The sequence below is a fragment of the Sturnira hondurensis genome, unplaced genomic scaffold (assembly GCF_014824575.4).
Source record: "Sturnira hondurensis isolate 20B ecotype Veracruz unplaced genomic scaffold, ASM1482457v3 Scaffold0017436, whole genome shotgun sequence".
Lineage (NCBI taxonomy): Eukaryota > Metazoa > Chordata > Mammalia > Chiroptera > Phyllostomidae > Sturnira > Sturnira hondurensis.
Genome location: NW_028090067.1, coordinates 4,911,324 through 4,927,361, shown reverse-complemented (window position 1 = coordinate 4,927,361; position 16,038 = coordinate 4,911,324). Strand labels below are relative to the sequence as shown.

The 16,038-nt window shown below is 43.2% G+C and overlaps 1 protein-coding gene across 1 annotated transcript in view; it reads right to left on the bottom strand.

Annotated features, from left to right (window-relative positions):
- The window catches only part of CFAP54 (cilia and flagella associated protein 54), a 259,785-nt gene that overhangs the window by 113,189 nt on the left and 130,558 nt on the right, over positions 1-16,038 (bottom strand). Inside the window, exons 39-41 of the mRNA XM_037068126.1 lie at positions 14,367-14,475; positions 2,708-2,860; positions 569-763 (exon numbers count right to left, since the gene is read on the bottom strand). Coding sequence (XP_036924021.1) covers positions 569-763; positions 2,708-2,860; positions 14,367-14,475 — 457 coding nt within the window. The remainder of the gene's footprint in view (positions 1-568; positions 764-2,707; positions 2,861-14,366; positions 14,476-16,038) is intronic.

Below are 16,038 nucleotides of genomic sequence, written 5' to 3'. Positions count from 1 at the left end.
AGAGTCTTTTATTATGAAGTGACTGATTTGGCCCATGTTTTATGTTTACAGCTTCACATCGAGTTAGGGGGTGCAAAATAATACATGTAGAAAGAATATATCAAATATCAATTGTATTCCAGAGAGTAAAGGGGGATCACACAATGTCTGCTACAGAAAAGAGAGGTATTGGGTCCACATGGGCTGAGTACATACTGCTGACCATGTAAAAGCCAAACCAAGTGGAAGGACAAGGAAAATAAAATCGGCCGGAGCAGAGCAAAAGCACTCGAGGTGGCCACATCCTGACGGGCGGTTCACAGGTTCAGTTAAAGGGACATGGGTGGAGGATGGATGGCCTAGGACCTCAAGATGGGACAGGCAGGCTGGGGGGAAGTGGGGAAGGGGCAGTGCTGGGAGCATCTTGTCTCAACACTGTTCTGCCAGTGCCTGCAAGGGCATGATGAATAGATTCTATTTCAGGCTCTTTCATCCTACTTTTAAAAATAGCACTTCAGGACCAACTATAGTCTCCAACATCCACACAGATGATCACAATGAAAATAAACACATAATGAATAAATCTTACCAATAGTTTTATAAAATGAAGAAATTACAAGTCCGAGTTGTGAAGAGGGAAGTTTGCTTTTCTCTACCGAACTGAAAACTCTGAAGTGTTCCTGAGAAAGGTCGGGAGGGGCTGGCATGTGCATCTCCTCTGTCCCCAGGCAGAACTCCACCTTTCCCGGGGTCAGTTTTGAAATGTTTATTCCTCCTTTGACTCCTATTCATAAATAAATAACAAAGAAATTTAAAATGTAAAAAAAGGAGGGAAGTTGGTGGTGAAGAAAAAGGTAGTAGAGATGGGAAGGGAGAGGGACGGACGGGCTCTGTACGCGTCATGTCACCGTCTGCCCGAATGGCAATGTGGAGATGACCCCTACTCCTGGGGTTTGGGGGCAGTTACACCAACTGGGTTTTCCCTTCTTAAAGGGTTTCCGAGAGGAAGATGTTCACTTCCCTCTGGGGCTGAGAGGTCTGCCCCACACAGGTAGCTCTGACCTGAGGGGGGAGGGAACAGGAAAGTGCTGTCTCTTTGTAAGATCAGAGAGCACACAGAAAAAAAGGGGTAAATATTCTAAGGGGGAGCAGTCAAACGCCGAAGAGAGAGAAAAGGACGAGAAGGACTGGGATAAACTGTTGGGAATACTCTGGCGTATGTGTGACGTGCTGTTGAGTTGCTCAACTCCTGGTGACCCCGTGGCATGAGTGACGCCCACAGTGTCCTGTCCTCAATAACCTGACTTGGCTCCTATAGACTCATGGTGTCTTTCACAAAATCAGTCTGTCTCATACTTGGTCTCCTCTTTTCCTTATCCTCTGTCCCAGCATTATTGTCTTTTCCAAAGAACCTGGCCTGCTCAGAATGTGCTCAAAGTAGAACACCATTTTTTGGGGTACCTCCAGCAATGTTTCAGACTTACTTTACCTTGGGGCCCTCTTGTTTGTGGATACCCTGGGGTCCAGGGTATCCATGGAGCTCCCCCCAACCTATGTTTCAAATGAGTGTTTGATTCATATTTCAATATCTCAAATGAGTATTTTGGTACCAAGTGAGATTCAGAGTGAGTTGATGTAAACCATTCTTAGGAATCTCATTTCCTTTTCTTATTCATGCCCTTACTCATTGCCAATGTATCCACAATTGAAGGGACTATAAACATGATATGGAGAGCTCATTTAATGCAATGTGAGTCTGTGGACAACTGAACCAAAAACTGTGGGTGCACATCTTCACTTGTTGGAGGGACAGCGCCAACAAAAACATACATCCATGGATACAGATATACAAACATAAATAAAACTGCGGTCAATGGTTGCAAAAAAAATATTGGTCAGGTTTCTAAAAGATCAGTTCAGTGGACATTAGTATCTTAAGCATAAATTTAAATCTATTTTTAATGACTCTAAAATATAATTATTGAATATTTTAAGTTTGTTCTTTATTTTTTAGTGTGCTAATGAATTTGAACACCAAGAATCATAAACATAAATTAGGATTTAAAAAAATTTAAATAACCTAAATACAGATAAATTTGACTATGTTCTTCTCTGAGGTCACGACTTCATCACTCAAAGCCCCATTTTCACTGTGTTCACAGATCAATAGATGCTGAGAAGGGAGAAATACAAAAACATTAGGTAATGTAATCAATGAGAGTGAATGAACACCTTGTTTTAGGCTAAAAAAATCTCTTAAGATAAAAATCGATATTATTAACCAGAAATCATATTGACGCTTATATTAAAACACATTCATTTCTTTGACACTGATAAAGTAGTGTTTTGGTAAAAGATTCTAGTTAATTTAGCATGAATCGATTCATCTACTTATGAAAATTAAACAAGATTAGCACCATACCTATAGAAAAAATGGTAAGAACACAGACGTACAGAGTCAAAAAATTAACAAGTATTATTTTCATATCTACTCCACGCAGGGCGTATGGCAGTTTCACAGAAGGCAGAGAAGCAGGTGAGTGAGACAGTGCCTCGGCTGGAATCCAGTGAGAGGGAGAGATGATGTGGCCCACTGGGCAAGAAAAAGCGAAAGGCAGCTGAGCGGGCTACTCAGCGGGGAAAGAATATGGCAGGATATGGCAAGTCCGCAGGGTGGCACCCCCCCCCCCCAAATAAAGACTCAGACTTACAGAGCAAGTAGTTTTACCTTGTGTCTGTGCAAGAAACAATGAAAGCAACTTTCTGCTGTGTCGGATTGCTCTGTTGTGATATTTGGATTTTTCCAAAGTCTCTCTAAAACATCTCAAAGTGTCTGTCACATCCACGGGCACACAGATGAGCTCTTTGGCTTGGCTGTACTCTGAAAGGAAAAGGAAGAGTAAGGCGGGGGATGAAATGCTGAAGTGAGCCAACTAGTAGCAAAAAAAACCCCTCTAATTCAGAGAATTTCTTGGTTGCAGACTAAAGCTGCTAAATTCAAAGCCCCCAGGTATGAATCAGGTATTTCAGCACTCAGATCATTTTTGGGTGTATTTGAAAGTTCTTTTTTTTAAATAAAAAAAAGAGAAAACTTAGAAAACTTTTGGTTCTTATGAAATGCAAAAAAAACTTTAGATCTTGCCAATTTTCCTTATGAAGCCTCCTACTCTATTCTTGCTGAACATAAAAGATAAAATAATTTCCTGCCTCTTCAAAACAGGGGTGCCTTGGGAAAGAGAAGAAAGGAGGAAACGAAAAAAAGCCTGAAGATGGGCAACCCCTCTCTGAAGAGAAAGAAAAGATGCTTCCTAATATCGGAGGGTGCCGAGGAAAGGAAGATGGTGCCGTGAGTATGAAACTGACAGACGGTCCTGAACAAATGGCCGGAGAAGAGTCGCTGCAAGGTCTCTGGAGAGGAAGTAACCATCCAAGAATTAGGCTGCAGACTTGCAGCCTACAGCATGAGGCAGGCACACAAAAACAAGAAATACAGGCTCCAGATGGAGTAATGAAAGAGTTTCCTTCTTCAACAAGGTGAACAGGTTGAATAGCCCCTGTGAAACCTGAGATCTTGATAGTGCAGCAACTTTTGGGGAATGGAGCTCCAAGAGGTTAAGAGGCAAGACCTTTGCCCTTAAGAGTTTACAGTCTAGCAGAAGAGATGCAGCATTCTGCCACCAGCATATTCAAGTCATCTGCACAGAGGGTGCTTAATGCTAACAGGAGGAAAAGATACAGAGGTCAGGGCATGGAGGAAAGGATGAGCTAGAAAGACCTTCTGGGAGAGGAAGTATGCCAGCTGTCTCTTAAGGGATAGGAAAGATTTAACTGAGAAGAAAAAGGCCAGAGGTTTTAGATTATTAGAATAAGAATAGCTAAGTTGACTGAGTTGAGCGCTTACACTATCTCAGGGACTATTATAAATAAATTAGTCTCATTGATCCCTAGAAGCAACTGTAAGAGGCAGGTACCAATTATACCCTCATTTTGCAGATGAGGAAAAGAAGGCATAGAGAAGTCTGATAGCTTCCCTCAGTCACAGAACTAGTTTGTGCAAGAAGTAGGGCAGCAGCAGTGAGGGTGGCAACCCGGGCACAGTGAGATGACATGGCCAGTCCTGCTGAGCTAAGAAGGCTTAGTCAGCCAGGGGCTGAGGCCCTGGCTGAGTAAGTGGTCTTCCTCCTCTTTCACGGGTTGCTGAGCAAGGGTTTTGAGTAGGACTCTGACAGGAAGAAAGCGGTGTTTTAGGAAGAGTTAGCCAACCGATGTGCGCATGGCTGACTAACAGAAGGAGGTTGGTGGCTGAGAGACTGACAACATTGTGACATTTGATCCTGAACAAGGGAGGAACACTGGGAAATTTCCGTTGTTGAAACAACAAGAGAATGGAATAATTAGCTATGAGGGGGAAAAAAGAAAAGGGGAATTAGCTATTCCCTGTTCTTTCAAGGCCAATGACCTTGCTTCCTGCTTCACTTGAAAAAAACTGAAGCAACCTAAAGGATTTTCCCATAAGCCCCCACCACTGTACCCGCCCAGCCCCCAGTGCCCATGCGCATCCATACCTCAGCGGCATCATGCCAGTGGTTCTCCTTCCTCTGAATCAACAACTTTTCCCCTCTTATTGAATCTTTCCCAACAGCACATTTTACTGTTTTTCCCTATCTTTAAAAAATTTAAAAATTTTATGTTCATGGCAGCATTATTTACAACGGACAAGACAGAGAAACAACTGAAGTGTCCACCAACAAATGAATGGAGAAAGAAAATGGGGTGTATGTAAACAGCAAGATCAAAAAGAAAGAAATCCTGCCATTTGTGACCACATGGATGGATCTGGAGGGCCTTATGCTAAGTGAAATAAGTCGGACAAGGAAAGGCAAATACTGTATTAACTCACATGTGGAATCTAAATAAACCAAAAGCACTGGTACAAGACATAGAACAGACTGGTGGTGCCAGAGGTGCGGTAGGGATGGGCAAAATGGGTGAAGAGGGTCCAGGGGTAAAGCTTTCAGTTATAAGATAAATAAGTTCTGGTCTGTAACATACAGCATGGCGAGGATATTTAAATTTCTTTTAAAAAAGAAAAAGAATTAATCTAAAAATATAAAAAACCTTTCTCTTGACCCTACTTTCCTCTCAAGGTACCATCTTATATCTCTACTCCATTTTATAAGAAAACTCCTCAAAAATGTCCGGATTCATTGTTTCCCATTCTCTTTTGAACCCACTTAAACATCACACTCCCCCACCAACGTCGTTCCACCCCCAGCATCTTCATGTGGCTAAATGTGATGTTCAACGTCCGGACTTTACCTCACTGCAATTTTCAGCAGCACTAGGCTCAGTTAATAACTCTGTCCTCCGAAATACTTCCTTCACTTGGCTTACGGTCCTTTTCCAGCTTCACTGGCCACTCCTCAGTCCTCTTTGCTCTGTGTCCTCATCAAGCCAACCTCTTAATCCTGGGAGAACTCAGGGTTCTAATCTTAGACTGGCTCTCTTGTCTTAATTTATACTCACCCCCTTGATAAGCTCATCTAGTTTGATGGCTTTACTATCACCCAATGCTAGTGGCTCCCAAATTGGTATCTTTGGTCCCAACTCCCATGAAGTCCAGACTCATCTATCCAATGATGCCCTATGCTGTGCATTCAACAGACATCTTGACTTTAACAGGTGCCCTGCTAATTTCCTCATCTTTTCCTCCTAAACCAGCACCTCCAGTAAGTCTTTCTCTATCTCAGGCCCAAAACTAGAATCATCCTTGACTTCTCTTCTTCTCTCATGCTCCAAATCAAATTCACAGCAAGTCCTATAGGGTCCCTCTTCAGAAAATATCCAGAATATCACTGTATCTCACCAGCTGTACCCTCCACTATCAGTTCCACTATGTTCCAAGACCTCATCATCTTTTAAATTACTGCAACTGCCCTGGTAACCAGTCTCCCTGTCTCCACTCTTAACATAGCAACCAGGGGACTCCTTTTAAAGTGTTAGTCATCTTATGTCATTCCTTTGCCCAAGGCCCTCCATTGGCTTATTGATCACCTACAATGAACAACAAAGTCCCAACAGTGACTTATAAGGCTGGACATGAGCTGGCTCCCCATGACTGGTCTGACCCCTTCTCTTATATTCTCACTCCTCTCCCTCCCACCCCATACATGCTCCTACATGCTCCATTGAGCCAAGTCTGATCATCATCTTTGCTCTTTTGGGTAAATTCTCCCCTAACCTTAGAGCACTCGAGAAAAAAATTTACTAGGTATCACTGGTAAAATTTTTTTACTGGTCATGGGAAGGAAGACACTTTATTCTGACTAATTATAACAGCATGGCCATTTTTAGATGACCCTGCATACTAATTGTAGTTTTACTTTGAGTCATTATCATGAAAATCGTGGCATCCTGCTTAGAGCTCTTATAAGACTCCGGGACCTCAAGAGAGATATTTTGACCCACACTTTTGGGCTTAGTAGGCAAACATTTTGGATGTCGATTTTTTTTTCAGTGTTCTGAACTTGATCATTAGCATATTTATAAGCACGGTGTGTCTTGTGAATGTCACCGTGACATTTCTGCAAGATGGCAGCCACTCTGCCTGGCCATCCCATTCCCTCAATTCACCTCTCCTCTAAGCTCACGTGGTCCTGTGTGACCCGACAAGGCACGCCCCCACTCCTCCCAGCACCACCCTTATGCACAACAACCTGACGACTATAGATTTCTGCTCTCTTTTTCTTACAGCAATTCATGGGCTCAGATTTTACCTGTTTCTCCTTAGAGGGTGAGAGCAGGGAAAGAAGCCAGCAAAAGAAAAGGAGGAAGCTGGAAGCCCTCACATATTCGTACTTTGAATAAAGCCAGTTACTTTCTCTAGGTCTTCATTTTAAATACCCATCAAAAGTGGGCCGAAAACTATTTACCTCCGAGGTTATTATTTTCACCTGTGTGTGAAGTGTCCAGCGCAGTGCCTGTCATGGAGGAAGCATTCAACAGATGCAGGCTCACATATGACTGTGAGTCATGTATCTTTACAATACATATCAACACTTACCAGGACTGGGCACCATGCAAGGGACCGAGGAGACGGAAAAAGCAGACACGCTCCCTGCCCTCGCAGAGCTTATATTCCACAATAAAACTCACAAAGGCGTGCCCGGGACAAGAGAGACAGGAGGGGAGGGAGATGTTCGAGATCTTTCAAATAGAGGGTCTCAATAAAATTACCCTCCGGCTGCTGTTATCAAATATCTGCTCCTAGATCATTCCTTTTTCTCTAAACTATATTTTGCTATATGATTTTTATTTGTTCAAGCCTTACTATACCTTTTTAATAGTCTAATCAGGGTTCTGTTTGGTGTTTTGAAATAAATGATGCAAAGCAATGGGGAAAGATCAGCCTGAGAGGCCTTATCCTAGCAACTGTCTCCTGGGGGTCCCTGCTGAAAACTCCATGGATAACGCAAGGAGCTATTTCAAAGCCACAAACAGTCTCAACAGTTTGGAATAGGTGAGAAGAAGAGACAGAAGAGTAGGAGAAGAAGGGAAAGAAGAAAAAATAGAATTACTGTGTCTCTCATTGTACCAATGTAGACATTAAAACTAAAATGCCAATTGCTCCTGAAATATGGATCTATGGAGAAAAACTCCCAGGGAGTGATATGAAATTTGTGCTACTTGCTACACATTTGGTCACATCAATCCAAATGCCCAGAGGCAGTGATAAAACACACCTGCCAAAGGGTTGAAAATTCCAACATACGGGAAGACTGAAAAGTCCTTTTAGACAACTTCAATATCAATAAGGTTAAGACTCAAGAATGAGACAAAATACAAAAAGTTATAATAAAATACATACCCATAGAGTTATCTCCCCTAGAAGCTTAACAAGCAGGCAAGTTACTCATCCATATGACAAATAATCTATAAAGTGAGGTATTCTCATTTCTCCAAATCCTACAGAGACCTTACCAAATTACATATGCATTATTAAATAGTTAGAGGGAGAATGGAATGCTTTTAAATAATGAGAACACCAAATGTTCCCAGACACTGGAGCATTACAACATCTGGTCTGCAGGATGAACTGTATCAAACATCAGTAACAAATGCCATTATGCCAAAAGAAAATCTATGATGTTCTAAAGAAGCAATCTGGGTGGAAAAACATCAAGAATATGATGTTTGGTGTTTTTAAAAAGTTGCAGAAATTCATGGTAATGAACATTTGACTCACCATGTTTAGAAACATATTAATAATGATCTGAGTTCAGGCACTGTAAAAATCCAACAGCCTAAATATTTGCCAAGCAAGCCCCAAAGTATGGGCCAGAATGTTGCTCCTCATCACAGGGGGCCTAGAGTCTCATAAAGAGCTCTACGCAGGATGCCACGATTTCATGACTCAAGGTGAAACTGTAATTAGTATGAAGGCTCGTCTAAATATGGCCCTGCTGTCACAATTAGAATAAAGTATCTTCCTTCCCATGACCAGCGATATCTAGCAAATTTTTTTCTTGAGTGCTCTAAGGTTAGGGGAGAATCTAACCTGAAAGGGCAGAGAGGATCATCAGGCTTGGCTTAGTGGAGCATTTCGGAGCTGCCCAAACAGACCGGGGTTTGTATCACAGTTCCAGTACCTACTAGCAACACTTCATCTTCTCATCTGTAATGCAGGCATAAAAATACCTACTCCTAAGATTATAGAAACTAAAGAAGCTAATGGCTGTGAAGTGCTAAATACAGTGCCTGGCCCAGTTAATTATTATTGCCATCATACTACTTTTTAGATTTTTATCCATTCAAATGTTTCTGCTCTAATCATTGCTCAAACTGGCTTATACTTGCATCCCTGTTGAGAATCAGTCCAGAGAATCGCTGGAGCCTGATTCCACCCGCCTTCCTTTCTGTCCCACCACCCACCGTCTAGGCGTTCCAAGTGTAACTTGAACAACAGGCAAGCAAAATTCTGTTCAGATATAATGCCCCCATTATCAATGAGCACCTACTGGTCACACAGGCCTAGAATTTTATACAAGGCCTGTTTTTCCTATCTGTTAGATATTAGTCATTATTTTGATAACAAACATCTTTGACACATTTTCTCACATTTCTTGTCAGTCCTTTTTAGTACGAGGGGATATATAATATAAATCACTTCTGAGTTAGGGATCAAGATCAAGAGAAGCAGAATATACTCAGGAAGAATCACACTCGACTGGAACCAGTCACCCGTGACTGACCATACGGGTGCTCCCGCTGGATATGAGGGGGTATCTGATTTATCATGAACAGTAGAGCCTACAACGCCACGGTCACCGGCTTCGCTCTATGCTGCTCAGCATCCCTTCTATCCTCCCTTCTCCTATTTCCCTCGGTGGCCAGCCCACTCTCACATTCTGGAATTTCCTGCCCTACCAACCTTGGCTATGCTTCCAACCCCCTGCTCCTTCATTAAGAAAATCTTCAGTACCCAGTGAGAACGCCTCCGACTTCTACCCTTACCACCCACACACTCACCCACATTTGAACCTATTCTCTTTGCCCCTTCTGCCCTGGGTGTTCCACCCTCCTGTCTAAGCCAATTCCCTTGCATCCCATTCCCTGCCTGTTTCTCCTCCAGCTTCTTGTCCTATCAAATATCTCTCCTGTCTCTAAGCTCTCTCTCCCCACTGGCTCTTTCCATTTAATATAGAAATATGCTCCTTCTCTGCAATTAAAAACAGACAAACAAAACAAAGCCCTCCTGAGCCCCACGCTTCCTTCTAGCCATCGCCACCCCTGTCTTTCTTGTCACTGCTCTGCTTGCTGAAATGAAAGGCAGTTCTCTACTCATTGACTCTGGGCAGGCACAGCTCACCAGGACTGCAGCCACCACCCAAAATACCTCCACTCCCCTTCACGACTTCTTCGAAGTCACTCTTGTTATGTCAGAGTCACAGAATCATTCGTTCAGCAAATTGAGTGTCTGATATGTATCAGACACCCATGAAGGTGTTTGGATTATATAAATGCACAAAACAATGATCCTTGCCCTCACAGACCTTACACTGTATCAGGGAGACAGATTAGTAATTAATAAATACAATAAAACGCTGAATTATACAGTACGTGATGGGTGGTTTATGTGCTTCAGAGAAAAAAAAGGAAATGTCTGGCAGAGTACGAGGAACTGGGAGGAAGCAAGCAGGGTGCAGTTTTGAACACAACAGCCAGGGTAGGCCTCCTTGAAAAGGCGTGGTGTTCACAGAGACTTAAAGTAGGCGAGGGGTTTATCAGACAGACAGCTGGATGGGGAAGAGCATTTCAGGAAGGGGACGCTGCCAGAGCCGGGCCCTAAGCTGAGAGTGCCATAGCACAAAGACCAGTGACAATGACCACCCACTTGCAATAGCCAGTCTGTCCTCACGGGTGAGCTCTCTGACTGCTGACCACTGCCTCTTGCACGGTCTTTCTTACCTGGGCCTCGTTCATACCACTCCCATCAATTGTACCTCCTGACCCCTTTCAGACATTGTTCTTCCTCTGTCTGCTCCTGTGACCGACATTAGGGCTCTTCACGTACTGTGTCTCTTCATCCTCAGGCTACAGAGTAGGACCGCGCTTCCCTGCCCCTTCTGAAGTTAGTGCGGCCACGTGACTCTACCCAGTGAAGTGTCAGCTGAAGTGGTGTGTGTCACTTTCAAATAGCAGCATGAAGAGCCTCCATATGATTTATATAGAACTCCTGAATACCAAAGTATAAAATATAAAACGGCTATAAAATCCACTCTTTTCCTGCCTGTAAAGTGGAGACAGTAACAGACCTTCCACATTAGGCGGCTGGGAGGTAATGCAGGCACACCTTGTTTTACCGCACGTTGCTTTTACTGCATCCTGCAGGTGATGCATTTCTGTTTACGAATCGAAGGTCCGGGGCAATTGGGCATCAAGCAAATCTATCGGCACCATTTTCTTGCTAAAGGTTCTGATTATGGCTAGCATTATTTTTAGCAATAAAGTATTTTAAAATTAAGGTATGGAAATTTTCTAGACATAATGCTATTGCACACTTAATATACTACAGTATAGTGTAAACAACTTTTATATGCACTGGGAAAGCAAAAATAAATTCATGCGGCTTGCTTCATTGCGATAATCACTTTACTGCAGTGGTCTGGAACCAAACCCACAGTCTCTCCGAGTTAGGCCTGTACTCACAAAGCACTCACTGGAGTGCCTGATGTCCGGTGAATAATAATAATTCCTTTACTGGGGTGGTTATAATAATTAAATAAGACATTTATGGAATGCCATCAGCATAAACATACAGTGTATGCACGTGTAGTCTGGTTTCCAAGTCTGTGCTCTTAGCCATTCACTACCTACCTCTCCGTATAACAGCCCTGATGGGTAGCATTGGTGTTTTGTTCCCTGCCTTGGAAACACTCGTGGAAGTTGTGTTAACGTGGAGACTCCACTAGCCCACGACGAGTAGCAGCTCAGTACTCAACGTCACTGAACACAGGAGCCCGGACAAAAACACCAGATTTCCCTTACATTAAGGCCATTAGATTTGGGGATTGTTCAGTGCTGCCATACAGCCTAGCCCATTGTGACTGACACAGCTCCCAAAACAAGGCCATTCTAAGGTCTATACTCCACATCTCTCTCCGTGGGTGACCTCACACAAGGCCCTGATTTCAACCACTACCAATATACTGGTGATGACAATACAGATCTCTGCTGAATGCCTCATAGTATACCCAGCCATGTACTGGATCATTCTGCTCAGCTGTCAGCCAGTCACCTTGAACCTGGCAATTCCAAAGTACCCTTCTCCTCTGGCCCGCCCTTCCCTCCAGTTTCCCTGCAAGTGAAGACATCACATCCACACAAGCCAGACACCAAAGCAACTTGAACTCTTCCCTTCCTCACTCCCTCCCATCATCTAACAAGTACAGAGCACAGTCCTGTGGATTTCTTTGGCCTTTCTCTCCTATCTCTCCACTCTGCAGTCTCATCGCTGGGTCCAGGGCTTCACCGCATCTCCGACACACACATCAGGGGTAGCCATGTGGTCTCCACATGGTCTCCTTTCAATTGAGGTCCCCTGTTGCTGCCAAAGGGTCTTTCCAGAACACAAATATAGTCACTTCACTTTTCTTCCTTGAATCCTTTCACCTAGCTGCCCCCAGTCCTCCAGATAAATCTGAATCCCCCTTTGTCCTGCCTTCTAAGACTCGTATTTTCTGACTCCTGCCAAGCTTCCTAACTTCAGCTTTTGCCTTGCCCTTTCACGTTAACCCTGCAAAACTAAATGCAGTCTCTCAAGAGCAGTAGTAGCTGTTAACTGTTACTGTTCATAGCAGCAGCAGTTATAATATTGCAGACCTTATCACTCCATACTACTGCAGGTTCTCAAATAATGCTGTTTCGCCCGACATCACTTCATGACGGCATGGATGAGAAAAGAAGTCGATTCTGGCTGGGGGCCAGTGTGTGGAGTCTGCACGCTCTCCCCATGTCTGCGTGGGTTTCCCCTGACACTTCATTTTCCTCCCACACCCCAGAGATGTGCAGGTGAGGTTGGCTGGCATACCTAAACTGCCCTGGTCTGAGTGAGAGTGTGTGTGGGAACACACCCTGTGTTGGAAGGACTTCCTGTCTGGGGGAAACACCTGCCTCGGGCCCTGAGCTCTCAGAGATGCTTCAGCCACCTCGGACCCTCAACTGGAATAAGTGCATTGGAAAACCATTATTTTACTTGTTGTTATTAATCTTTCTTACACATATGGATGGCTCACGTTTATTTAGACATTTACTATTTAGACATTTACTATTAGACGTGCTTTGGGTCCTTTTTTAGAAGTTTGGTGATGTTTTTGTGACCAGAGCTAAGTTGTAGGAACTTAACTCTTGTCTATACCAATTAGTCTACAGTAAAATTGGTTGCATCTTATGTAGTTTCACTTGAAGTCAGTTTCCAGGAACCTATCAATGACGTTAGTGAAGATTTACTATATAATATCTGCTTATTGTTCTACTTCAATGGACTGTAAACTTCTGGAAAACACATCTTTATTTGGTCTCATTCATCTCTGTATATCAGTCCCTAGTGTAATACGCAACATGTAGTAGGTATTTACTAAATGTCTGCAGAATAACTGTACAGCCAGCTCCATAAATGAGTAAGTCCATGATCACAGTAGATTCCCCCATGGTTTCACTTTCTGTGGTTTCTGTTACCCACAGTCAGCCATGACCTACAAATACTCAATGGAAAATTCCAGAATAAACACCTCATAGGTTTTAAATCGTGTGCCACAGCACAGTGACGGAATCTCACACGGTGCCACTCCTTCCTGCCTGGGACGTGAGTCCCCCCTGTGCCTGGTGTGTCCACGCTGCACACACAGCCTGCCACCAGCTCCTGAGCAGCATCTGGGTCATCGGGTCAGTCACCAGGGAGCACCAGAGAGACCGTATTCACCTCACTTTCATCACAGCATATTATTATCATTGTTCTATCATCTTAATAGTTACTGTTGTCAATCTCTTCTTAGGCCTAACTTATAAATTGCACTGCATCACAGTCAGGCAGGTACAGGAAAAAAATCCTTATATAGGATTCAGCACTACTCACAGTGTCGGGCTTCCACTGGAAGGCTTCAAACATATGCCCAGGATCCAGAGGAACTATCCTACGTACACACATGCATACGTGCCTGAGACCCGCAGATAAGTAAATGGAAGAATGCCAGCACCTCAGAGGGGAGACCTGGATTTCTTCCCTGCACCACAATTGGAGATGCAGGGAAAGCATAAGTGGGCGCAGGCCTTGTCTCCATTTCGTCTCATTCTATGGCTCCACTCCTGCTCGCTGCACTGCCAACTATTCTGAGAGGGCTTGGCGGCTGAAGGCAAAGGAGTCATGACGTTCCCAAACCTCTCCCGTGCTCCAGTTAAAAGACACACCACTGTTCCATAGTAAAGCCAACAGAAGAACAATCTATAGTGATCATGGAAACAGAGGTTATTGTGGGAATCCAAACAGAAAACAGCAAAAGGTCAATGTGAAGAGTTACCAGGTGAGATAACAACAGAGAAAGTAGCACAGAACAGTCTTTCTCCTCTTTAAGTTTCTCATCCATTTCCTTCCTCCATTTAAAAAAATATTTGTTGCCCTTCTTTAATTTAAACATTAAACCCATAAACATGGGTTTCAATTCCCCTTAAGTAACATAGCCAAACAAGACGGTAAATATCAAATGGATTATTTTCAGTCAAACAAACATGCAGAAAAGATTTCGCAGACATTTTAATTATGGAAGGTTTGGCAAGCAGAGGACAACACAAACCCCGCTTTACAAGAGCTTCCCGCTGAACCTGGTTCTGACCTGAGACGACGAGCTTTCTCAGGGAATCTGGGCTGCTTCCTGCGTCTGTCACTTTATTGGTTGGAGGATTAATCTTGAGTTGTTTCCCAATAAAATTCCGGCAGGTTATCTTAGAAAGAAGAGATGAAAACAAATATAACTTGGGTATTTATAGCCAAAAATTTGGCTCGTGTAAAATGTTTATCTTTTTTCATTCGGCCAGGAAAAAAAAAGACATACAAAAGGATGCAACAAATAAAAGCCAGCAGAGACTGGGGCGAGGGGGGAAGCAGCTACATAATTTTTCACATTTCTCCTCCGCAGCACAGCAGGAAGAGCATTAGGAAAACTATGTAGAGCAATTAGAATATAATTTTCTGATATTCTATAAATTCACAAGTCTAAATATATCTTCTATTATGTAAGCTGAAACATATTTAAAATAAAGGCTGCTTTTCCAATGGCAGATTTTTCCACCCTATTCATAATTAAAGCAATTTAAACTTCCCTGGTGAAGCTCTTCAGAACTAACTTTCCCTGTAGTATTTTAAAAATGCATTTTCTAACACCTGAGTGCTAAAACTATAAAATATCTGAAAGCAAAATATTTTTAAACAGAAGGAAACCCTTTTAAAAGATCGTCTCCTCTCTGATGCCCTGTTCCACTCCTTGAACCGAGCTCACACAGCCCTCCTTGAACCGCGGGCGGACGGGGATGCTGCCTCCAAAAGTCCATTGTAGGAACTTTGACAGTGAGATGTACACACGGTCTTGCATCTCTCCATCACTTAACAAACCTTTATTGAATGCCTATTATGTGCCAAGCACAGCTTCGAGCTCAAGGGCTACACAGCACAGAACAAAGCAAACAAAAACTTCTATTCTTATGGAACTTTTTCTAGTGGAAGCAGAGAGACAAATAAACAAAATAGAGACATACATTGAAGAGTATACTAAAGAGCTGTAAATGCTATAGAGAGAAATAAAGCAAACAAGCTCAAAACTCTAAATACTGTAGTGAAGAAAGTCTGCACAGAGAATGTGACATTTAATAAAAACTGGAAAGAGGCAAGGGAGAAAAATCAATGTGTATATTGGGGGAGCAGCATTCCAAGCAGGGGAATGGCACATGCAAAGCCCCCAGGCAGAAATGTCTCAAAGAAGAGACCAGTTGAAACCTGCAGAGGCGTGCAGGAGGTTACTGGGGGTCACAGAGTGTAAGTTATGTTGGGCATTAAGGCATTGATGGGATGTTTGCTTTAACTCTGAATCAGATGGGAAGGTATCGGGTTTAAAATGGGGAATGATATAGACTGATGGGCTTTTAAAGGCTGTTCTACCTGATGCATTGAGGATATGCTATAGGCTGGAGGCTGAGTTTCAGAGAAGTTGGGAGCAAGAAGACTAATTAGGAAGTCATTGCATTAATTAAAAGCAAATGCAATAGAGGCTCATATGGGAGCAGTGATGATGAAGGTGGTGAGATGTGGTCAGGTTCTGAATACATTTTGAAGGTAGGGGATTTGGCAACCAAGTTGAAGTGAAGTGTGAAAGCAAGGGAAGAGTCAGGGGTGTGCCCAAGCTGCCCAGCCTGAACAGCTACAAGAATGGGGATGCCATCAATTCAAATGCAGTAGGCGCCCTGGCTGGTGTAGCTCAGTGGACTGAGCGCGGGCCTGCGAACCACACGATT